The sequence below is a fragment of the Rutidosis leptorrhynchoides genome, chromosome 3, assembly GCF_046630445.1.
Source record: "Rutidosis leptorrhynchoides isolate AG116_Rl617_1_P2 chromosome 3, CSIRO_AGI_Rlap_v1, whole genome shotgun sequence".
In the NCBI taxonomy this organism is placed as follows: Eukaryota; Viridiplantae; Streptophyta; class Magnoliopsida; order Asterales; family Asteraceae; genus Rutidosis; species Rutidosis leptorrhynchoides.
This window is the reverse complement of record NC_092335.1, coordinates 528,210,991-528,238,003: the sequence shown is the minus strand read 5'-3', so window position 1 is coordinate 528,238,003 and position 27,013 is coordinate 528,210,991. Positions and strand designations below refer to the sequence as shown.

Sequence of the window (27,013 nt, the reverse complement as noted above, 5' to 3'; positions counted from 1 at the left end):
TACTAGGTACGAGTACTTAAACTTTATATATGTGTGGGTTATACAACGGCATAAACATTCCCTTTAGCTCGGTAACGTTTAATCATTGGTTTTTGAACCGTGAACGCGAATCTTAGATATGGATCCATAGGGTTTGACATCCCCACTCGGGCTAGTAGCGCTAGCATTTAACGAGTGTTTAATACTTCGTAAACATACGCACTTGCCAAGTGTACTTTCAGGGGGTATAAACGTTAAGTTAGTTACCAAGTGCCCACGGTTAACATATACTTTATCATACTGTTTTGAAACGCTCTTTGTAGCACTGAAATCTCGTGGCCTACTTTACTTACTCTTATACTTAAACTATAGCTCACCAACCTTTGTGTTGACGTTTTTAAGCATGTTTTTCTCAGGAACTTGAGGTTAGCTTCCGCTGTGTACTAGTCGTGCTGTAGACACCCGCTGCTTAGAGTTGTTATCGCATGAACTACTTTATTTTGCATTTAAACATTAGTACTATTGAACTATGACTTGTAACGACCGTTGTGGTCACATACACTTATTATTTGCTTCTACTTAGTGAAGCATGCTTTTGGATTGTAAAACATTCGACGTTGGTTTAGACATCACTTTATTAATGAATGCAAACTCTTTTTGAAAACGCATATAGTACTTAACCTTGTAATGATCCTGTTGTTGATGATTCGTACACGATGGTTTTGTACGGGGCATCACAGTCTACAATGAAAGTCGTTAAATTGTTTGAATTTAATGTTAACGATATTTCTGATCCACGTGAAATCAGAACAACTATCAAGATAAAGAAGAAAATGATCAAACGATACAAAGATTTGCTCTAACTTACTAGTGCCGAGGTGTAATTTTAGCAGTTTAGTATTTTATTATTTGCATACGTCTTAATATTTAGAACTTTTAAAGTATTGTAAAATTTAAATTTAATTTTATGATTTTTAAATATTATAAAATGTTAATTTTATGAACATTTAATATTTATATGTGTTTAATTTTATTAAAAAATGATTTAATAACTAGTTAGTTAAAGAAGAATAATAATTAAATTACTAATTAAATAGAAAAAGAAAATAAAAATGATAGGACCTACATTCCATCACTAAGACTAGTGTTAACCCATCCTATAATGTCACAGGCAGATGGTACACTTTTTGCCCAAAAAAGTGTAATTTGCATGTGACGTGTCAATGTCAACATCTGACCCTCATTAACCCTTCTGTCAGATTTCAGTGACAAATTCCTATAGGTTCTACCATTCTTATATTTTTTTCTTTTTGATTATATATATATATATATATATATATATATATATATATATATATATATATATATATATATATATATATATATATATATATATTACATAAAATAAAGTACATATAAAATGTAAAAACACACATAAATTAATATTTCATAAAAATTTAAAAATACATAAAATTTAACGATTACATAAATATTAATGACTATGATTTCAATTATAAAATAAACTAATTTATAGGGCGAAAATTCAACGGAAGGTTCCAAATATGCCGATTAGATCATCGGTTAGGTGGTTGTGCATCGTCCTATCTCTTATCTCTCGGATGATAATATCTTGATCCCATCCTTTATTCCTTATATGTTCGGGACGCTTCTACATCTCGTCAGTAAGGAATGCTTCCTTCCAATCACTTAATGTAAATCCGTTATCTTCTAACATCCTATTATGTAATATGACACAACAATCCATAACTGTTCGCATTCTGTTTACTGACATAGTGTAGGCCGCTAACCTTAATATATGAAACCGACCTTGAAGAACCCCAAATGCCCTTTCTACATTCTTTCGGGCACTAGCTTGAAACCTAGTAAACTTAATTTTTGGCTCATATGTCGGATACAAAAAACCTTTGACTAGAGTAGCCCAGTCGGGATATAAATCGTCAGCTAGGTAATAGCCTTTTGTGCATTACCATTTACCTCAAATGGTGCATGTGGAGATGTTCCGTTCTTAAGTTTATCAAAATATATGATTGATTCAAAACGTTTATATCATTGTTGGAACCCGTCATCCCAAAAAATGCATGTCAAAACCACAAGTTATACGAAGCAACTGCTTCAAGCATAATGGTAGGTTTCTTGTGATCACACTGAGTGTATTGTCCCTTTAAAGAAACGGGACAATTCTTCTAATCCCAATGTATACAATCAATAGTCCCGAGCATACCCTTAAAACCATGTTTCTCCTCATATTTACTATATAATCCTTCAACATCGTATGCAGTGGGAGTTCTCATGTAATGTTGTTTGTATAAAGTGATTATATATTTACAAAAGTGGTCTAAACAAAGTATTGAGGACGATTCACTCATTTTTAAATATTCATCAAACATATCGGCGGCGGTTTTTTACGGCAATTGGCGTAGAGTCGAAGTAATTTTTTGATAAATTGTCAAAGTCGGCCTACTGATAGCATCAAAACATTCGGTAAAATATCTAAAATGCTCGGGAATTTCATGACTATCGAAATTAGAAATACCTTGGGCTATTCGGAGAAATAATTGAATCTGCATACGAAAACGCCTTTTAAATTTATGTGGCGGAAACACGGGCGTCTCACTAAAATAATCATTCCATAAGTTTTGTACGGCTTTCGCACAATCTCTTGGAATATAAATTCGGTTTCTTGGAACACGCTCGGATTCGACTTCGGTTTCGGCATTTTCATCTTCTAATTCTTGAATTAGTGCAACAATACACTCGTCTTCCGAATCGGATTCGGAATTAAGTAAATATGATGCCATATTTATATAAAACTGAAAGTATATAAATGAGAGAATATTGTGTTTGTTTAAAATGTATGTTTGAAATGGGTATATGTAGAAAAAAGCATCATAAAAAAGGAAAATCAGACAACTAGCCGTTGCCCAACATTCAAATATTCGGACCAATCACAACGCGCCACGTGCTTTGACGTTTTTTCGTCGAATATGTGACTGACGCCCCAGACGCGTCAGTCGTGACGCCACGTTAATGGGGTCACGGGGCGTCTAAATTGGCCAGCGTGGGTGACGGGGTGGGGTGACGCTGCGTTGCAAGTGGTATAACTATCACTCCATCACTAATACAAATTCCTTTACTCCGTTACATGTGTCACATTACCACTATACCCCACAAAAACTCTCCATCACAACCATGTCACTCCATCACTACTAAATTTTGTCTAAGACCGTAGATAATGGGGCGTTTGTCCCCCCCGTGATGTGTCAACACAATCACCCCACAAACGTTTATAGTGGGGCGTTTGTGGCCAAAACTATGCTAAGCGTCGGTTTTTCACAAACGGCGAAGTTGATAGGAGTTTTTTATTTATTTTTTTTTTTTACCTTTTACCTTTTACACCACTTATTAACCTAATCTCCAATTATATTTTGTCACATCTCCCACAATATTCATCAATAATATTTTCAAGTGCAACTAGCTCTTTTCCATCATTGGCATGCAACCGCCATAACCAAAGGGAAAAAAAAAAAAAAAAAAAAAAAAAAAAAAAAAAAAAAAAACCTTATGCTCTCCCTCACCATTATGGCATTATCCATTGGAAAATGACTTTTAGACCTACTCAAATCAACCCAACATTCAGCCTACCAAATTAAAAATTGACAAGTGTATTATATTTTTCAATTATATTAATTAGTATTTAATCTTGTTGGTTGTTCCTAAACTGCCCTTTTCTAATTATTTACGGAGTACGTAATATTACCCCTAAACAAAACCCTAACGATTTATGTTCTACGCACGCCTCTCTTGGTTGTCATTGATTGAAGGCTTTTTCTCTCAGTGAATTAAGAATAAAAAGGTATTCTTCAAATCCATTAACTAGTCTTTATTTATCCTATCCTATAAATGAATGAATGGATACAGGGGCGGGTTTATGTAGGGGCAATAGCGTTCACAGTAGATTTGCAATTTCGAGTGTAAAATTTTTGAATTTTTCGACTTTGCCCCAGTTGATATTTTTTTGCCCCAAAACCTACATATTTTGTCCCAAAACCTTCATATGTTGTCCAAAAAACATCCAAATTTTGTCCAAACATCTCCATATTCTTCTCAAAAATCTTCATATTTTGCCAAAAAAATTGCTAGCTAGTTTTAAAAAAAAAATCCGCTCCCGATGAAAAAAGGTCTTACTTCCGCCACGGTCTATAATCTTGTAGTTGTTGTGAAGATGTGTGTGCCAACACATGTCGTTGAGTCATCACAATTGTTCAAGTATATTGGAAATTAAAATTATAGCTAAGTAATTGTTTTACCTATAATTTACTTTTCATAAAAAAAGAATAGTTTCAACAAAATAGTTGCAAACAGCAAGTGTCGACTCAATTTTGTATTATATTTATATATAATGTATATGTATATACATGTTTTGTTTAAGGGATGGGTTCTATCAGAAAAAAGTGGCTAACATATATAACCTGAATTTTAATACGTGTGCGGATTATGTGTTATAATGGACGTTTTTGCTTATCATGTACTATTATTGATTTAGAATGACAGATTTATGCGCTGACGATACAAGATAATGCTTTTCCGAATTCTCAAAATCATTACAATGTACAAGAAAATTCCAAAAACATTCCCGTTATTGGAGTGAAATTTGAATCAGTCGATAAGATTTATAGGTACTACAACAGCTATGCTTACTGAATGGGCTTTGGAGTTCGTATATCAAGTCAAAGGAAAAAAGGTGACAAAAAATACTATGCACTTGGCATAAAGGAGGTGTGTATGAGTCTAAGGTAGAATCTAACACGCAAAGCAAGTAGAGCAAAACAGATGCAAGGCAAAAATTAGTGTGATAGTCGTAGTAAAGGCCGCCCACCAACAAAGGGAAGGAATCTAAAGTAGAAATGTATACAAAAAAGAGGAGGACTACAACTGTAAGACTTTATTCATATACAATTGTTATTTTTGATTTACACGGTTAATATACTATATGACTTATCCATTTATTATAGGCATATGGAGGTAACGAAGACTTAAGCAATAAGCTGACTACAAATTCCGTCAATGATAATACATCTAGGCGAAGTTATAGCTTTGATCTTAATAAGTGAGCTTACAAAAGGTTAGTTAATTATAGTGTTTATGATTATTAAGCTTGTTTGGTTAAATAACCATAAATTTTAATCAATGTAGATACAGATTTGTGTTTCGGCAAGAGCTATATGTTGAAACTTTGAGGAGAATTTCTTAAGTTTTTTCAATTCGGTGGACTATAATAATGCAATTAAAATTTTATATTTGTTATTTAGTACTTTCATTGTAATTGTCTTATTGATCTTATACAGTAATTTTTTCAAACTTTCTTTTATAAAGTGTTTGAACATCATATTATTTTTTTAATTTCCTCAAAACAACTATATTTTATAAATAAAATAAAGGAGGTGAAAGTTGAGAATATTGATGTGCAGTATTTAATCGTAAAGTGTGTATTAGTTTAAAGAGTTAGAATAAATTAAATGGTATAGTAAATAATTAGAAAAGGGCATTTTAGGAACAACTCACAAGATTGAATATCAGTAACTAATATAATTGGAATACACTTGTCAAAATTTGATTTGGTAGGCTAAATTTTAAGTTGATTTGAGTAGATCAAAAAATCTTTTTCCTTATCCATAGTCGAAGTTAGTCAATCTCATGTTTTTTCTCGATAAACACGTGTATTTATTGGATGTTAAAAACTAGTATCATACATTAATACTCCATCCGTTACAAATCTACAGTCCATTACTCTATTTTGAGATGTCCCAAATTAATTATCCAGATTCTTTTTCAACCAATCAAAAGAGGTTAATCTGGAGAGAGAAGATATATTATTGGTGAAGAATAGAGTTAGTTGAATTTTTTAAAACTGCGTGTTTTTTGTCTGGGGACAATAGATTTGGGACGGAGGGTAGATCTTTTGGTCGGTCATACATGCAGCACGTATGAACTATCTATTTAATCAGAACTCCAATTCTTCTCCTACACCACTTAACAATTCTTTCACTTGCAAAACCCTAATTGGTTTCGAAAACCGTATTCTTTTTAAGCACCCTAATTTTGTTATCAAATGGAAACTGAAGTGAAGATCCAGATACCCAATTACAAGAATTACAAAACCCTCATTTCACTTTTTGCTCCTTATTACGTAAAAACACTTTACCAGCGTAACAATTACTTTGACGGTGTTTCGGGCGAACTTTCCGACAGTCGGGCTGTTCTCCTGATCCGATCATATAATAACCAATCGGTTAGAAAATGTTTCATCTGTCTTAAAGCGAAAGCTTTATTAGTAAATGGTGTGAGCAGACTTGAAGAAGATACAGAAGATATTGACCCGAGTACAGGGCAAGAATGTGTATTTGATCCGACCCGGTTAGTAGATTTGTCTAAATCTTCAAGAATAATGAAAAGGGTGAAAAATGAATTTTTTGGCGGGAAAATCGATGGGTTAGGGTTTAAGGGATTGGGTGGGTTTAAGAATATGAGGAAAGTGTACGAGTGGAATGGTTTGAAGATTGAAGTAGACAAATCGAGCTACAAATTCGGGACGTTGTATGAGATCGAGTGCGAGAGTAGTGAGCCTGAAAAGGCTAAAGAATTGATTGAAGTGTTTTTGAAGGAGAATGGGATTGAGTATTCAGATTCTGTTGCATCAAAGTTTAATATTTTTCGAACTGGAAAGTTGCCAAAATTAGTAAGTTAATTAATTAGCTTGTTTATTTTAACTGGTCAGTTGATGCCTTGTGCATTTGTAATTTGGGATTCTATATGATTGGCAAATCATTGGTGTACTTTTCTAAGTGCTTTGATGGATAGTTTAAACTTAAGGAAGATGATACTAGATCACAAGGTATTTGTAGTTCATTTTTAGTGTTTATTTTAGTGCTGTTTAGAATAGACATTGAAATTTACTGACACTAACATGAGTGAAGGTGTTTATAGTGTTTTTATTCAAATAAATTCGTGTGATAATATATGAAATACTAAATTAACATTCATAACACAAATTAAAATTACTTTTATTCATAAAATAACCTAGAATACGTAATAAAATTCCTAGTTTAGAATACAACAACAACAACAACACCCAATATCACATGAGTAGTATATGAGTTAGGCGAGATGTAGACAATTCTTTCTCTATCTGAGAATTAAAACAAGTCATTTACTCACCGAGAGTGAAACACTCTCAAAAGTAGAGAAAATCATCTCTCTCTCTATTCGATGGATAAAGAGATTGCTTCCAAGTGGACCTCCAGCCAATAAGTAGGATTTTTTTTCAAAAAACAAATAGTAAAATAAAATTGAGATGTCGTGAAAATGGTATAATCAAATTTTCATGGGTTTTAAATTCTGCCCGAAATTCAATTTAGGCTCTAAACGGCATTCAAGACGCCAATAAATCGACACTTGTTGTTGACTCAAAAAGAGAGCCATTTCCTAGCTTAGAATATCATTCATAATTTTAAGAAAAGCACGTCACCGCATTTGAAAATGTCTTTTGAAATTTTCATCATGATATTTGCAACCCTCATCAATATAATCGTCCATTAAATGTGCTTCATAATGATCACGACGTATGTAACGACGTAAATTTACACCATCGTGAGAAGAATAATCAATATCATCTAGTAGGTTGAGCGTATAATTTGTGAAATCGTCGTGGGAAGAAATCGAAGAAGATGACATTTTTTCTTGAAATATAAAAGTATATAAAGTGATAGTTTGAATAATGAAGAGAATAATTTTTGAATAAAATGTGAAGGTGTTGAAGAAAAGTGATGAATAAATTGAGATATTATATAATGTTATTTATAGGGAGAAAATAATAAATAAAAAAAGTTGTTGGTTACGGTTAGAAATTCAAAAAACGAAAGACCAACAGCTAGATTGGTCATCGTCTGTGGCTCGACGTTGAAAATTGACGCCGAGATCGATGTCGGCCCGGTGTCAACCGACCGTCGATCTCGCCGTCAATTTCGAACGACGGTGATGAAAAACGCCAGGTACTGAGTGCTCTGACTTGTGCTCTACTAAGATACGGAGTATCATTCACTTTTTAAGTTTTAACGTAATCAAATCACTATGTAATATTTAACTTTTATTATTTGCTAACAGCATTTCATAAATTAGAACATTATATTCAAGTCTGGATGGTTGATCTAACAACAAGCTAGTAAATAAATACCCCTTAGCGTTGTTGGGAGAAAATATTCTATATAGTTTTTCTTTTTCGAAAAGCAGATTTCATTAACGCGAGCCCATAAGGGAGGGTAACCCGTTACACGACAAAAGGACAAACTCGAATTTACAAGACAGAATCATACAGGACGAGTTGTAGATTATGCAACCTAAAAAGAGAGTGTTAGACAAAACAGGACCACGGATCCGTGATCCAGACAGATTCTATATAGTAACTTGAACATTATTTAATTATTAGAGACTACTCTTCTATTGCGAAGAAAAATCGTTTACATTAATACATAGTCATAATAAACACTTTTTAGTAGTTTATTCTAACGACCCGTCCTAATCCATCTGGACGAAGTCCATATCGATTACAAACGATTCACAATAGTAGATTTCATCGCGAGGTATTTGACCTCTATATGATACAGTTTACAAACATTGCATTCGTTTTTAAAAGACAAACTTTCATTTCATCGAAAGTTGACGGCATGCATACCATTTTCTAATATATCCAACTATAAATGACTTAATAATAATCTTGATAAACTCGACGACTCGAATGCAACGTCTTTTGAAATATGTCATGAGTGACTCCAAGTAATATCTCTAATGAGCAAATGTACAGCGGAAGATTTCTTTAATACCTGAGAATAAACATGCTTTAAAGTGTCAACCAAAAGGTTGGTGAGTTCATTAGTTTAACATAAACATTCATTTCCATCATTTTAATAGACCACAAGATTTTCATTTCTCATAAACATCATCTCATATCAGACATTTCGCAAACTGCATAGAGATAAAAATCATTCATATGGATTGAACACCTGGTAACCGACGTTAACTTTAATGCATAGAATATCCCCAAACAGAACCTCTCGTCTGTATAATAATAATCTCGAAGTACTAAAGCATTCGTACCCCGAATGGGACTTGTCAAGGTCTATAGATCTATCTTTAGGATTCGCGTCAATCAGGGGCCATTTCCCTAAATTCTTAGGTTACCAGACTTGAAGGGCGATATTCGGTTTAATAATCCAACCATAGAGTGTAATTTTAAGTACTTGTGTCTATTTCGTAAAACATTTATAAAAGCAGCGCATGTATTCTTAGTCCCAAAAATATATATTGCAAAAGCAAGTAAAAAGGGAGCAAATGAAACTCACTATACTGTATTTTGTAGTAAAAATACATATGACTATACTGAACAATGCAGGGTTGGCCTCAGATTCACAAACCTTGTAGTATTAAAAAGAATTAAACTGCCCGAGACAGGACTCGAACTCGCGACCACCCGCTCACCCAAAACACCCCAGACCACTCTGCCATTCATGTTTTTTCTGAAATTCTATCCAAAGAAATACATATAACTCGTCTCTATTTATGTTTCTTTTCTCTCTTTCTTCTTCGATTGGCACCAAGTTCAGAACCCACCCACAAACAATAACAACTACTTTAAGGTTTTGATGTTATGCGAGGCGTATATGAAATAGTGTATATTTTACTAGGAAAAACTATTAAATATGATACAATTTTACACAAGATATTTATTTATTTATAGAATGGATATACCTAAACCTTGCTACAACACTTATAGGCAGTGTACCTAATCGTACAGTAGTGTAGTTTTTAGTAAGTCCGGTTTATTCCACAGGGAAATCTTTTAAACAAAGCTTAACGCTATATCAGTTTTAATTTTATAAAAATACAAATATATATATAAGTAATATTATTATTATAAAAAGGAGGTTTTTACCGTTTAATGACCGGTTTGTCGATTTTTAAAACTTTAGTCGCAGTTAAAACCTAATGTAAAAATATTAAATAAATAAAAGACTTAATTTAAAGCGTAAAGTAAATAACGATAATGAAATTGCGATAAATAAAAGTGCGATAAAATAAACTTGCGATAATTAAATAGTACGATAATTAAAAGTGCAATTAAATACGATGACAATAAATAAAAGTGCGATAATTAGAAGTGCAATTAAATATGAAAATAAAGGAATTATGCTTATTTAAACTTCCGTAATCATGATGTTTGACGTGTTGATTTTAGTTTATTCCCATGGGTTAATTGTTCTTTGTCCTGGATTATTTAATATGTCCGTCTGGGTTTTGTCCATAACAGTCCATCAGTCATAAATATAAAGTGCGAGTATCCTCGTCAAATTATTCTTATATCCGAAGTCAAATATTCCAACTAATTGGAGACTTAAACTGTACCAAGGTTTTAATACTTTGTTTAATAATTACACCAGGATATCAACTGCGTGTAACCCAAGGTTTTAATACTTTGTTAACAATTATGCCAAGTGTCCTTGTACATAATTCACCCCTGTTTTAATAAGTCTATTAACTATTAATCCATCCCCGTGTCCGGTTAAATGAACGATTATTCGTACTTATAAATATCCCGCCCATCGTGTCCGATCGAGTGTATATGGTTATTTATAGGTACGTCCAATTGTAAATCTTTATATTAAAATTAATAAACTATCATTTAGTTAAAAAAGTATAAAGCCCATTAATAGCCCATAGTCTAATTTCCACAAGTGTCGTTCTTTTGTCCAAACCCCAATTATGGTACAAAGCACAATTACCCAATTTTAATATTTATAGTCCAACATCATGATTACTTCGACTTAAATAAGCATAATAATAATTTAGCTACGAGACATTAATGTAAAAAGGTTGAACATAACTTACAATGATTAAATATAGCGTAGCATTACACGGACAGAATTTCGACTTACACCCTTACAACATTCGCTAACATACCCTTATTATTAGAAATTAAAATTAAAATTAAAATTATAATATAAATATATATACATATACGTTGATGAATGAAGAGAAAAAGATGTGTTAAATGATGCACCAAAGCTCGAAATTTATAGGCCTGTGAGCTGAAAAAGGGGCTCATGCGATCGCATGAGCTTTGCTCTTCAAGGCCATGCGATCGCATGGCCAGTTGGAGAGGCTCACATGCTCTTGTTTTTTCTGCCGACGGTTTTTATAATATAATATAATATATATATTAATTTTAAGAATTAATTATATATTATATTATATTCATGTGCATAGTTGACTTATAATTTTTAGTCCGTTGCGTCGAGCGTTGAGAGTTGACTCTGGTCCCGGTTCCGGATTTTCGAACGTCCTTGCGTATAATTTAATATCTTGTACTTTGCGTTTTGCTTCTTGTACTCTTGTAATTTTTAGACGTTTCTCATCAATAATTGGAACCTCTTTGATTGTACTTTGTACTTTTGAGCTTTTTGGTCGTTTGCGTCTTCAATTCGTCGAATCTGTCTTTTGTCTTCACCTTTTATTATTTAAACGAATATCACTTGTAAATAGAACAATTGCAACTAAAAGCTTGTCTTTCTTGAGGGATAATGCTATGAAATATATGTTCGTTTTTAGCATTATCAGGTTTTAATTTAGATTCGATGACCAACGTAGGACAGATTATATGCAATTAATTTGATAAAAAGTATTAAAAAAAATTAATAATAAAGTAAAATGGCTGCTGCAGTTCGCTGGGTTTTTAAAAAAAAAATAAAATTCGCTTTTTCAATTTTTGTTACATTATTGATGAAGATCATAACACGAAAAAAGTTTCTATTCATATATAGAAACGATTAGAATCGTTAATTTCAGTTGGTTCGCAACAACAAACTCGAATTTCTTTAAGAACAAATTCGTTGACTTTTTGAAACTTAACTTTGACTCCACAATTGAAACTCATTTTGACGAATTGGAATATAAGATTTTGTAGAAAGTTTTAGTAAATGATTCCTAACACTTCTGCATTTATAGATTTTTAAAATTGAATTGAATTCGAGTTATTGCATAATGGTTGTGGCGACAGGGGGTAGTGAGCTGTTTAAAAAAAAATTCAATGAATTTAAACAGAAAAAAATCGGTACTTACAGTTATAATTGATATACATAATGGAGAATCAAATGTATTATGAACAAGAACAGAATAATTGATATATAAGTTGGTCGGCAGTTCCTGATCACGGTTAAGGGAGAAAAAAATATATATAACAAAACTATAAGGATTATTGATATCAGGTTTTCTTACAAATGAGTTGGATTAGGTAAGAAATTTGATATAGCAAACAAAACTCCCTACAGCACGATTGAGATGTTAGCAAATTTAGGATCCTATGTTTTTTATATACGTATTTTTTATATATATGTATATATACGTGTTTATATATATGTATTTATTTTTGTATACATATTACTATAATCTGTATTTATAAATATATATATACTTGTATTAATAATAATATTAATACTAATAATAAGTATATGAATAACAATAATAAAGTTAATAAAAATGATATTAATATCAATAATTCTAATAATTAATAACTAATAATTAATAATTAAATAATTTAATGATAATACTAATTACATTGATAATACTACTATAAAATATATAATAATATTATTAATAACAATAAAACTAATTATACTAGTATTAATATTTTTTTAATGATAAAAATAATACTAATAATAATAATACTATATCAATTTATATATATAGTAGCTTTCATATCAATATATTATCTACTGATAATAATAATATTTTTTTAACACTAATTTTAATACAGATATTAATAATAATAACATTATTAATATTATTATTGGTACCATTTATATTATTAGTTATAATTTTTTTATTTTTATTAATGATTATAATAATCATATCAACTTATGCTTATCGAATTATATATATATATATATATATATATATATATATATATATATATATATATATATATATATATATATATATTAATGATAAAAAAAATTATTATGATAAAATAATGATAATAATATTAACATAGTAATTATAATCTTAATTTGTAATTACATATAATATATTAATATTACATATTAATGATTATGTAATATTCATACAACATATTCGAATATTTATTTCAATAAACATAGTATTTTAGTTATGTACAAAAATCATTTATATGTATATATATATTGTTCACATATTTATTTACAAACAATTGTTCGTGAATCGTCAGGAATAGTCAAAGGTTAAATGCATTCACTTAATCTATTCCAACATTTTTGAGACTCAGCTATACAGACTTTGCTTATCGTGTCGAAACTATACAAATATTAAGTTTAAATTTGGTCAAAAATTCCCGGGTCGTCACAGTACCTACCCGTTAAAGAAATTTCGTCCCGAAATTTGAGTGAGGTGGTCATGGCTAACAATAAAAATGTTTTCATGACCAATATGAGTTGATAAATAGAGTTTTATTACCATTGAGTAATAAGGATAAAATAATTTGATTATTCGAAGAGTACGAATGAAGTTATCACAAAAGAGTGAATTGAAGAAATAATATTTCGTCAAATCTTTTGACGTAGATGTGGTTTATTCCCGAAATTTAAGGGATTTAAAGAAAATCTTCGAAATCTAAAAGATTTGATTCCTCGGCGAATAAGAAATTAAGATCTCTATAATTAAATACGGTGATCTGCCTCGATTACTTTGTCTGATATTTCCGTTATAAGTTAAATTCTTCCGTCCCATTATTCTCAGCCTTCCTATACTTTCTTTCTTAGTTCACACATTCAAAAGGTTGTGAAAATGCTTAATCCAATTCTAATCCTTGATATTTTCCTAATTATCATTTATGTCATCCTTCTTTTCAATCTTCCACCAGAAAAATCTGTTTTAGTTTTACTATTACATTGGGGTGATACTATTCTTAATTCTACTGTGTCTTTATATTGCTATTCGTATTAATATACACGGTTTGTAATTTCGGAGTTGTTGTTGGGTTTTATATTTTCCCTTATACTTCGAAGTCTCTGCTTCTGACTTTCCATAATCATTGACATCCACAGTTAATACTCTCCAATTTACTGTGATTTGTACCCACATTGATATTTTGAAGCTTCATACTTTTGTTTTATCTTCCCGACTTTAAATCCAGCGAATAATGGTCCAGAATCCATAAGTATGTAGTTTCGAATTTTCATAATATACAAGGTAGAAAGGAAAGGTAGTAGCACGATTTGTTTTGTCAAATTACCTGAATCACTGAGAATAGAACTATCAAGAATATATTTTCTTGATATGTTCAGAAGTTAAGCAGAATGAAAGAGTTATGTAACATGGCACATGATGACGTTATGATCTGTGAATCATCACGTCCCATTAGAAACTCAGCATGACTTACTGTAATATAATCATGTTGATCAAGTATCATTATATTATACAAACTCATGCATCAGTTCCCAACACTACTTCAAAACATTCGTATTTTAAACTCGAAAGTTTACAGAATATAGAAACAAATAGTTTCTCATATGATGTAACACTGATAGCTCAAAGAGATAAATAATTTCAGATAAGAATAGTTATGAAAATATCTTCAAAAATATGGAGGATATTTATAATGAAAGATACGATGATATCTTGGAATTTCTAATATCGAAGGATGGTGAAGAAAATTTTTTCGCAAGAGTTTGGAGTCAGAAGCAAGGTATTCACTAAAGGTTTCATCAGAAATAGAATCATCAGGATTCTTAATGTACAAGTTTAGTCCTTGTGATTTGTTCAGAGACTCCTTCATAGTTTGCTCAATCAGTTTTTCAGTTTTAAACTTTTTCTGAGCTTTGCTAACATACAATTCTTTATCATCAACTTTTGGCTGTTGAGGTCGTTTACAGTTTTTGTTGCTTCATTCAACTTTTCAAAATTCAGAGCATTAATTCGCAGACTGGGTGCTTTTCAGAATTTCAGAATGAAATATCATAATTCTAAGAGATAAAGGTTATGTATTAACTGTTGATGTAGAAATGTTGCGAGATTCGAAATACTGATTGCTGATTCCCGGTAATTGGTATGACAATTATCGTTACAGAACGCGGATGAGTATATGATAGGGTATTAATGAATAAATATAGTGATTTATCGAAGTGACTTTCGCCAAAGAGTAGTGAAGTTGCTGGTACGTTTACTGTTAATGTGGTGGGATTTAAACAGTTCCCCGGTAACGAAGGCAAAAAGACAACGTATATATCAAGGTTATAATAAGGTTGTTTCGAACAAAAAGTCAAAGTTGACTTGCTGGAGCTGTGACAAAACTGACTATTGTGAAAAAGAGTTGCAAAGTTATTTTTGATAATAACAACGCCAAAGAAGTTAGCACAGATACGTGTTAAACGTTTACTCAAGTTCCGAATGTTTTCAGGTGCATAACTATATGCATCGATCTTTTCTTCCGTAGATGAAGTGCGGTTGGTTCATTCTCTTGATTGAGGTGTTTTCAAGTATCATGAAAGGTTTGAACGCAGATCGTAATCGTCAAGATATAAATGAAGTTTAGGATGAAATCAAGTGGCAAACTTGAAGAATTGTTTTGTTTCATATGTTATAATCAATATTTTAATTCATTTTAATTGTCCAATGTTGGTAGTCCTCAGTTGATAGTCCACAGTTAGCAATATATAATATTTGAATTAATTAATACGTGTCGTGACCCGTGTACATGTCTCAGACTCGATCACAACTCAAACTTTATATATTATTATAGAATCAACCTCAACCCTGTATAGAGAACTCAATCATTACTGCATATAGAGTGTCTATGGTGATTCCAAATAATATATATAGGTGCGTCGATATGATATGTCAAAACCTTGTATACGTGTCCCGATATTTAAAGTGCGTAAAATAAATAACAGAAAATAAATGACGATAAATAAAGTGCGTAAAGTAAATAACAGAAATTAAATGACGATAAATAAAATTGCGATAATTAAATTGCGATAAACAAACTGCGATAAATAAAATGTAATCAGTTAGCTAGGAACAGTTAGCTGGAACAGTTAGCGTGGATTCTTAACAAAAAAAATTTCGTAGTTAATTTGTTTGTTTTTATCAAATTTTTATTTCGTCAAATGTTTTCTTCATTATGCCACTTGTTGGATTCTGGTAAATCAAAATCCAAATATGAAATTGGATGAAAATGGTTATTCTGCTGTGAATGGATTTGTATATCTGTGGATGTAGGTAGGATAGTAAATGACTGTTGAATCAGATTCGAAGAATGTACAATGTAACTTATTAATGTGAAATCTAAATATTCCTTGGGTTTACCTACCCGTTAAAATATTTTCATCATTAACAGTTTTGTACGAAAGAATTTTTAATTACAATCTTTCTGAAAACATATATACATATATATTTACTTTAGATGTAATCATGGATTTAATGAGTCAATATAATATTAAAATCGTTTGATTTAACATTGGAACAAGAATATATAATCTCTAAAACATTAGAGATTACTTAATCGCCATGTCGAACGAACATAAAATAGATAGAACGATACGTAGTACGACGATTATACTCGAGGCACAGAATGAGAGGTTGAGACATGGATTGTTGATAGTACCGGTGCTGTTATTGATGGTACTGTTGGTGCCGGTGTTGTTGCTGAAGCTGGTAAATTTTGCACCATTTTCTCCAAATTGATTACTCGAGCGCGAAGTTCGTTGACTTCTTCTATTATTCCGGGATGATTGTCGGTCGAAACGAGCGGATAAATAAGATCTAGAATTTGGTATAGTATATGATCGTGGCGAGATACTCTGGAAATGAGAGAGAAAATGGTGTTTCGGACAGGTTCGATGGTAAGTGCTTCAGGTTCTTCGTCAAGAGGACAATATGGTGGATGAAAGGGATCGCCTTCTTCTTGTCTCCAATGACTAAGTAGGCTACGAACCCAGCCCCAATTCATCCAGAATAGATGATGGCTGATTAGTTGGTCCATCCCGGTCACGCTGTTTTCGGAGCTTGAGTGGGACTCCATGTCGAAATCCGAGGGACTTGGATTAGTGGCGAGTTCCATTTCATACAATTGAATAAATAATGTTGCGATATGAAATGATTTTCGGCGATCGGATGATATTCTACTTACATAGAATGCCTATACATAGTACAGAAGATCTCGTAAATTACGGAGGAAATTAAGGAAATGTGTCAGATAAAGTCTAAAGTAACAGATACGCTAAGATATGGATTAGCAGATACGCTAAGATATGAATTTGTCTATACACTATTCATGCAATCAATGCAGTAAGATGTGTCTAGACTAAGAATGATAAGCAAGTGATTTTTGGACAAGAAATGATAAGCAAAACTTTTTACATGCAGACACGGTCGAAGTCCAGACTCGCTAATGCATCCTAACGACTATCAGTTAGACACACTAATGCAAGACCTGGTTCACTAAGACCACCGCTCTGATACCAACTCTAACGACCCATCCTAATCCATCTAGACGAAGTCCATATCGATTACAAACGATTCACAATAGTTGATTTCATCGCGAGGTATTTGACCTCTATATGATACAGTTTACAAACATTGCATTCGTTTTTAAAAGACAAACTTTCATTTCATCGAAAGTTGACAGCATGCATACCATTTTCTAATATATCCAACTATAAATGACTTAATAATAATCTTGATAAATTCGAAGACTCGAATGCAACGTCTTTTGAAATATGTCATGAGTGACTCCAAGTAATATCTCTAATGAGCAAATGCACAGCGGAAGATTTCTTTAATACCTGAGAATAAACATGCTTTAAAGTGTCAACCAAAAGATTGGTGAGTTCATTAGTTTAACATAACATTTATTTCTATCATTTTAATAGACCACAAGATTTTCATTTCTCATAAACATCATCTCATATCAGGTATTTCGCAAACTGCATAGAGATAAAAATCATTCATATGGATTGAACACCTGGTAACCGACGTTAACTTTAATGCATAAAATATCCCCAAACAGAACCTCTCATCTGTATAATAATAATCTCGAAGTACTAAAGCATTCGTACCCCGAATGGGACTTGTCAAGGTCCATAGATCTATCTTTAAGATTCGCGTCAATCAGGGGCCATTTCCCTAAATTCTTAGGTTACCAGACTTGAAGGGTGATATTCGGTTTAATAATCCAACCATAGAGTGTAATTTTAAGTACTTGTGTCTATTTCGTAAAATATTTATAAAAGCAGCGCATGTATTCTCAGTCCCAAAAATATATATTGCAAAAGCAAGTAAAAAGGGAGCAAATGAAACTCACTATACTGTATTTTGTAGTAAAAATACATATGACTATACTGAACAATGCAGGGTTGGCCTCGGATTCACAAGCCTTGTAGTATTAAAAAGAATTAAACTGCCCGAGACAGGACTCGAACTCGCGACCACCCGCTCACCCAAAACACCCCAGACCACTCTGCCATTCACGTTTTTTCTGAAATTCTATCCAAAGAAATACATATAACTCGTCTCTATTTATGTTTCTTTTCTCTCTTTCTTCTTCGATTGGCACCAAGTTCAGAACCCACCCACAAACAATAACAACAACTTTAAGGTTTTAATGTTATGCGAGGCGTATATGAAATAGTGTATATTTTACTAGGAAAAACTATTAAATATGATACAATTTTACACAAGATATTTATTTATTTATAGAATGGATATACCTAAACCTTGCTACAACACTTATAGGCAGTGTACCTAATCATACAGTAGTGTAGTTTTTAGTAAGTCCGGTTCGTTCCACAGGGAAATCTTTTAAACAAAGCTTAACGCTATATCAGTTTTAATTTTATAAAAATACAAATATATATATAAGTAATATTATTATTATAAAAAGGAGGTTTTTACCGTTTAATGACCGGTTTGTCGATTTTTAAAACTTTAGTCGCAGTTAAAACCTAATGTAAAAATATTAAATAAATAAAAGACTTAATTTAAAGCGTAAAGTAAATAACGATAATGAAATTGCGATAAATAAAAGTGCGATAAAATAAACTTGCGATAATTAAATAGTACGATAATTAAAAGTGCAATTAAATACGATGACAATAAATAAAAGTGCGATAATTAGAAGTGCAATTAAATATGAAAATAAAGGAATTATGCTTATTTAAACTTCCGTAATCATGATGTTTGACGTGTTGATTTTAGTTTATTCCCATGGGTTAATTGTTCTTTGTCCTGGATTATTTAATATGTCCGTCTGGTTTTTGTCCATAACAGTCCATCAGTCATAAATATAAAGTGCGAGTATCCTCGTCAAATTATCCTTATATCCGAAGTCAAATATTCCAACTAATTGGGGACTTAAACTGTAACAAGGTTTTAATACTTTGTTTAATAATTACACCAGGATATCAACTGCGTGTAACCCAAGGTTTTAATACTTTGTTAACAATTATGCCAAGTGTCCTTGTACATAATTCACCCCTGTTTTAATAAGTCTATTAACTATTAATCCATCCCCGTGTCCGGTTAAATGAACGATTATTCGTACTTATAAATATCCCGCCCATCGTGTCCGATCGAGTGTATATGGTTATTTATAGGTACGTCCAATTGTAAATCTTTATATTAAAATTAATAAACTATCATTTAGTTAAAAAAGTATATAGCCCATTAATAGCCCATAGTCTAATTTCCACAAGTATCGTTCTTTTGTCCAAACCCCAATTATGGTACAAAGCCCAATTACCCAATTTTAATATTTATAGTCCAACATCATGATTAATTCGACTTAAATAAGCATAATAATAATTTAGCTACGAGACATTAATGTAAAAAGGTTGAACATAACTTACAATGATTAAAAATAGCGTAGCGTTACACGGACAGAATTTCGACTTACACCCTTACAACATTCGCTAACATACCCTTATTATTAGAAATTAAAATTAAAATTAAAATTATAATATAAATATATATACATATACGTTGATGAATGAAGAGAAAAAGATGTGTTAAATGATGCACCAAAGCTCGAAATTTATAGGCCTGTGAGCTGAAAAAGGGGCTCATGCGATCGCATGAGCTTTGCTCTTCAAGGCCATGCGATCGCATGGCCAGTTGGGGAGGCTTACATGCTCTTGTTTTTTTTGCCGACGGTTTTTATAATATAATATAATATATATATTAATTTTAAGAATTAATTATATATTATATTATATTCATGTGCATAGTTGACTTGTAATTTTTAGTCCGTTGCGTTGAGTGTTGAGAGTTGACTCTGGTCCCGGTTTCGGATTTTCGAACGTCCTTGCGTATAATTTAATATCTTGTACTTTGCGTTTTGCTTCTTGTACTCTTGTATTTTTTAGACGTTTCTCATCAATAATTGGAACCTCTTTGATTGTACTTTGTACTTTTGAGCTTTTTGGTCGTTTGCGTCTTCAATTCGTCGAATCTGTCTTTTGTCTTCACCTTTTATTATTTAAACGAATATCACTTGTAAATAGAACAATTGCAACTAAAAGCTTGTCTTTCTTGAGGGATAATGCTATGAAATATATGTTCGTTTTTAGCATTATCAGGTTTTAATTTAGATTCGATGACCAACGTAGGACAGATTATATGCAATTAATTTGATAAAAAGTATCAAAAAAAAATTAATAATAAAGTAAAATGGCTGCTGCAGTTCGCTGGGTTTTTAAAAAAAATAAATTCGCTTTTCAATTTTTGTTACATTATTGATGAAGATCATAACACGAAAAAAGTTTCTATTCATATATAGAAATGATTAGAATCGTTAATTTCAGTTGGTTTGCAACAACAAACTCGAATTTCTTTAAGAACAAATTCGTTGACTTTTTGAAACTTAACTTTGACTCCACAATTGAAACTCGTTTTGATGAATTGGAATATAAGATTTTGTAGAAAGTTTTAGTAAATGATTCCTAACACTTCTGCATTTATAGATTTTTAAAATTGAATTGAATTCGAGTTATTGCATAATGGTTGTGGCGACAGGGGGTAGCGAGCTGTTTAAAAAAAATTCAATGAATTTAAACAGAAAAAAAATCGGTACTTACAGTTATAATTGATATACATAATGGAGAATCAAATGTATTATGAACAAGAACAGAATAATTGATATATAAGTTGGTCGGCAGTTCCTGATCACGGTTAAGGGAGAAAAAAATATATATAACAAACCTATAAGGATTATTGATATAAGGTTTTCTTACAAATGAGTTGGATTAGGTAAGAAATTTGATATAGCAAACAAAACTCCTTACAGCACGATTGAGATGTTAGCAAATTTAGGATCCTATGGTTTTTATATACGTATTTTTTTATATATGTATATATACGTGTTTATATATATGTATTTATTTTTGTATACATATTACTATAATCTGTATTTATAAATATATATACTTGTATTAATAATAATATTAATACTAATAATAAGTATATGAATAACAATAATAAAGTTAAAAAAAATGATATTAATATCAATAATTCTAATAATTAATAACTAATAATTAAATAATTTAATGATAATACTAATTACATTGATAATACTACTATAAAATATATAATAATATTATTAATAACAATAAAACTAATTATACTAGTATTAATATTTTTTTTTGAATGATAAAAATAATACTAATAATAATAATACTATATCAATTTATATATATAGTAGCTTTCATATCAATATATTATCTACTGATAATAATAATATTTTTTTAACACTAATTTTAATACAGATATTAATAATAATAACAATATTAATATTATTATTGGTACCATTTATATTATTAGTTATAATTTTGTTATTTTTATTAATGATTATAATAATCATATCAACTTATGCTTATATATATATATATATATATATATATATATATATATATATATATATATATATATATATATATATATATATATATATATTAATGATAAAAAAAATTATTATGATAAAATAATGATAATAATATTAACATAGTAATTATAATCTTAATTTGTAATTACATATAATATATTAATATTACATATTAATGATTATGTAATATTCATACAACATATTCGAATATTTATTTCAATAAACATAGTATTTTAGTTATGTACAAAAATTATTTATATGTATATATATATATTGTTCACATATTTATTTACAAACAATTGTTCGTGAATCGTCAGGAATAGTCAAAGGTTAAATGCATTCACTTAATCTATTCCAACATTTTTGAGACTCAGCTATACAGACTTTGCTTATCGTGTCGAAACTATACAAAGATTAAGTTTAAATTTGGTCGAAAATTCCCGGGTCGTCACAGTACCTACCCGTTAAAGAAATTTCGTCCCGAAATTTGAGTGAGGTGGTCATGGCTAACAATAAAAATGTTTTCATGACCAATATGAGTTGATAAATAGAGTTTTATTACCATTGAGTAATAAGGATAAAATAATTTGATTATTCGAAGAGTACGAATGAAGTTATCACAAAAGAGTGAATTGAAGAAATAATGTTTCGTCAAATCTTTTGACGTAGATGTGGTTGATTCCCGAAATTTAAGGGATTTAAAGAAAATCTTCGAAATCTAAAAGATTTGATTCCTCGGCGAATAAGAAATTAAGATCTCTATAATTAAATACGGTGATCTGCCTCGATTACTCTGTCTGATATTTTCGTTATAAGTTAAATTCTTCCGTCCCATTATTCTCAGCCTTCCTATACTTTCTTTCTTAGTTCACACATTCAAAAGGTTGTGAAAATGCTTAATCCAATTCTAATCCTTGATATTTTCCTAATTATCATTTATGTCATCCTTCTTTTCAATCTTCCACCAGAAAAATCTGTTTAGTTTTACTATTACCTTGGGGTGATACTATTCTTAATTCTACCGTGTCTTTATATTGCTATTCGTATTAATATACACGGTTTGTAATTTCGGAGTTGTTGTTGGGTTTTATATTTTCCCTTATACTTCGAAGTCTCTGCTTCTGACTTTCCATAATCATTGACATCCACAGTTAATACTCTCCAATTTACTGTGATTTGTACCCCCATTGATATTTTGAAGCTTCATACTTTTGTTTTATCTTCCCGACTTTAAATCCAGCGAATAATGGTCCAGAATCCATAAGTATGTAGTTTCGAATTTTCATAATATACAAGGTAGAAAGGAAAGGTAGTAGCACGATTTGTTTTGTCAAATTACCTGAATCACTGAGAATAGAACTATCAGAATATATTTTCTTGATATGTTCAGAAGTTAAGCAGAATGAAAGAGTTATGTAACATGACACATGATGACGTTATGATCTGTGAATCATCACGTCCCATTAGAAACTCAGCATGACTTACTGTAATATAATCATGTTGATCAAGTGTCATTATATTATACTAACTCATGCATCAGTTCCCAACACTACTTCAAAACATTCGTATTTTAAACTCGAAAGTTTACAGAATATAGAAACAAATAGTTTCTCATATGATGTAACACTGATAGCTCAAAGAGATAAATAATTTCAGATAAGAATAGTTATGAAAATATCTTCAAAAATATGGAGGATATTTATAATGAAAGATACGATGATATCTTGGAATTTCTAATATCGAAGGATGGTGAAGAAAATTTTTCCGCAAGAGTTTGGAGTCAGAAGCAAGGTATTCACTAAAGGTTTCATCAGAAATAGAATCATCAGGATTCTTAATGTACAAGTTTAGTCCTTGTGATTTGTTCAGAGACTCCTTCATAGTTTGCTCAATCAGTTTTTCAGTTTCAAACTTTTTTTGAACTTTGCCAACATACAATTCTTTACAATCAACTTTTGGCTGTTGAGTTCGTTTACAGTTTTTGTTGCTTCATTCAACTTTTCAAAATTCAGAGCATTAATTCGCAGACTGGGTGCTTTTTAGAATTTCAGAATGAAATATCATAATTCTAAGAGATAAAGGTTATATGTATACATATAACTATTGATGTAGAAACGTTGCGAGATTCGAAATACTGATTGCTGATTCCCGGGAATTGGTATGGCAATTATCGTTATAGAACGCGGATGAGTATATGATAGGGTATTAATGAATAAATATAGTGATTTATCGAAGTGACTTTCGCCAAAGAGTAGTGAAGTTGCTGGTACGTTTACTGTTAATGTGGTGGGATTTAAACAGTTCCCGGTAATGAAGGCGAAAAGACAACGTATATATCAAGGTTATAATAAGGTTGTTTCGAACGAAAAGTAAAAGTTGACTTGCTGGAGCTGTGACAAAACTGACTATTGTGAAAAAGAGTTGCAAAGTTATTTTCGATAATAACAACGCCAAAGAAGTTAGCACAGATACGTGTTAAACGTTTACTCAAGTTCCGAATGTTTTAAGGTGCATAACTATATGCATCGATCTTTTCTTCCGTAGATGAAGTGCGGTTGGTTCATCCTCTCGATTGAGGTGTTTTCAAGTATCATGAAAGGTTTGAACGCAGATCGTAATCGTCAAGATATAAATGAAGTTTAGGATGAAATCAAGTGGCAAACTTGAAGAATTGTTTTGTTTCATATGTTATAATCAATATTTTAATTCATTTTAATTGTCCAATGTTGGTAGTCCTCAGTTGATAGTCCACAGTTAGCAATATATAATATTCGAATTAATTAATACGTGTCGTGACCCGTGTACATGTCTCAGACTCGATCACAACTCAAACTATATATATTATTATAGAAGCAACCTCAACCCTGTATAGAGAACTCGATCATTACTGCATATAGAGTGTCTATGGTGATTCCAAATAATATATATAGGTGCGTCGATATGATATATCAAAACCTTGTATACGTGTCCCGATATTTAAAGTGCGTAAAATAAATAACAGAAAATAAATGACGATAAATAAAGTGCGTAAAGTAAATAACAGAAATTAAACGACGATAAATAAAATTGCGATAATTAAATTGCGATAAACAAACTGCGATAAATAAAATATAATCAGTTAGCTAGGAACAGTTAGCTGGAACAGTTAGCGTGGATTCTTAACAAAAAAAATTTCGTAGTTAATTTGTTTGTTTTTATCAAATTTTTATTTCGTCAAATATTTTCTTCATTATGCCACTTGTTGGATTCTGGTAAATCAAAATCCAAATATGAAATTGGATGAAAATGGTTATTCTGCTGTGAACGGATTTGTATATCTGTGGATGTAGGTAGGATAGTAAATGACTGTTGAATCAGATTCGAAGAATGTACAATGTAACTTATTAATGTGAAATCTAAATATTCCTTGGGTTTACCTACCCGTTAAAATATTTTCATCATTAACAGTTTTGTACGAAAGAATTTTTAATTACAATCTTTCTGAAAACATATATACATATATATTTCCTTTAGATGTAATCATGGATTTAATGAGTCAATATGATATTAAAATCGTTTGCTTTACCATTAGAACAAGAATATATAATCTCTAAAACATTAGAGATTACTTAATCGCCATGTCGAACGAACATAAAATAGATAGAACGATACGTAGTATGACGATTATACTCGAGGTACAGAATGAGATGTTGAGACATGCATTGTTGATGGTACTGGTGCTGTTATTGATGGTACTGTTGGTGCCGGTGTTGTTGCTGAAGCTGGTAAATTTTGCACCATTTTCTCCAAATTGATTACTCGAGCGCGAAGTTCGTTGACTTCTTCTATTATTCCGGGATGATTGTCGATCGGAATGAGCGGATAAATAAGATCTAGAATTTGGTATAGTATATGATCATGACGAGATACTCTGGAAATGAGAGAGAAAATGGTGTTTCGGACAGGTTCGACGGTAAGTGCTTCAGGTTCTTCGTCAAGAGGACAATATGGTGGATGAAAGGGATCGCCTTCTTCTTGTTTCCAATGACTAAGTAGGCTACAAACCCAGCCCCAATTCATCCATAATAGATGATGGCTGATTGGTTAGTCCATCCCGGTCACGCTGTTTTCGGAGCTTGAGTGGGACTCCATGTCGGAATCCGAGGGACTTGGATTAGTGGCGAGTTCCATTTCATACAATTGAATAAAGAATGTTGCGATATGAAATGATTTTCGGCGATCGGATGATATTCTACTTACATAGAATACCTATAAATAGTACAGAAGATCCCGTAAATTACAGAGGGAATTAAGGAAACGTGTCAGATAAAGTCTAAAGTAACAGATACGCTAAGATATGGATTAGCAGATACGCTAAGATATGAATTTGTCTATACACTATTCATGCAATCAATGCAGTAAGATGTGTCTAGACTAAGAATGATAAGCAAGTGATTTTTCGACAAGAAATGATAAGCAAAACTTTTGACATGCAGACACGGTCGAAGTCCAGACTCGCTATTGCATCCTAACGACTATCAGTTAGACACACTAATGCAAGACCTGGTTCGCTAAGACCATCGCTCTGATACCAACTCTAACGACCCGTCCTAATCCATCTGGACGAAGTCCATATCGATTACAAACGATTCATAATAGTTGATTTCATCGCGAGGTATTTGACCTCTATATGATACAGTTTACAAACATTGCATTCGTTTTTAAAAGACAAACTTTCATTTCATCGAAAGTTGACGGCATGCATATCATTTTCTAATATATCCAACTATAAATGACTTAATAATAATCTTGATAAACTCGAAGACTCGAATGCAACATCTTTGGAAATATGTCATGAGTGACTCCAAGTAATATCTCTAATGAGCAAATGCACAGCGGAAGATTTCTTTAATACCTGAGAATAAACATGCTTTAAAGTGTCAACCAAAAGGTTGGTGAGTTCATTAGTTTAACATAAACATTCATTTCTATCATTTTAATAGACCACAAGATTTTCATTTCTCATAAACATCATCTCATATCAGGCATTTCGCAAACTGCATAGAGATAAAAATCATT

At 31.3% G+C, this 27,013-nt stretch overlaps 1 protein-coding gene across 1 annotated transcript; it reads left to right on the top strand.

The window, feature by feature from the left end:
• Positions 1-6,042: 6,042 nt before the first annotated feature.
• Positions 6,043-6,814, top strand: LOC139898362 (triphosphate tunnel metalloenzyme 3-like). Its single transcript, XM_071881092.1, has one exon. It carries the CDS (start codon positions 6,110-6,112, stop codon positions 6,743-6,745), a length of 636 nt encoding a protein of 211 aa, XP_071737193.1. The 5' UTR covers positions 6,043-6,109; the 3' UTR covers positions 6,746-6,814.
• The last annotated feature ends 20,199 nt before the right edge of the window (positions 6,815-27,013 follow it).

Bases quoted from the DNA above. Each gene is read 5' to 3' on its own strand.
- LOC139898362 (XM_071881092.1), top strand. From the start codon at position 6,110: ATGGAAACTGAAGTGAAGATCCAGATACCCAATTACAAGAATTACAAA.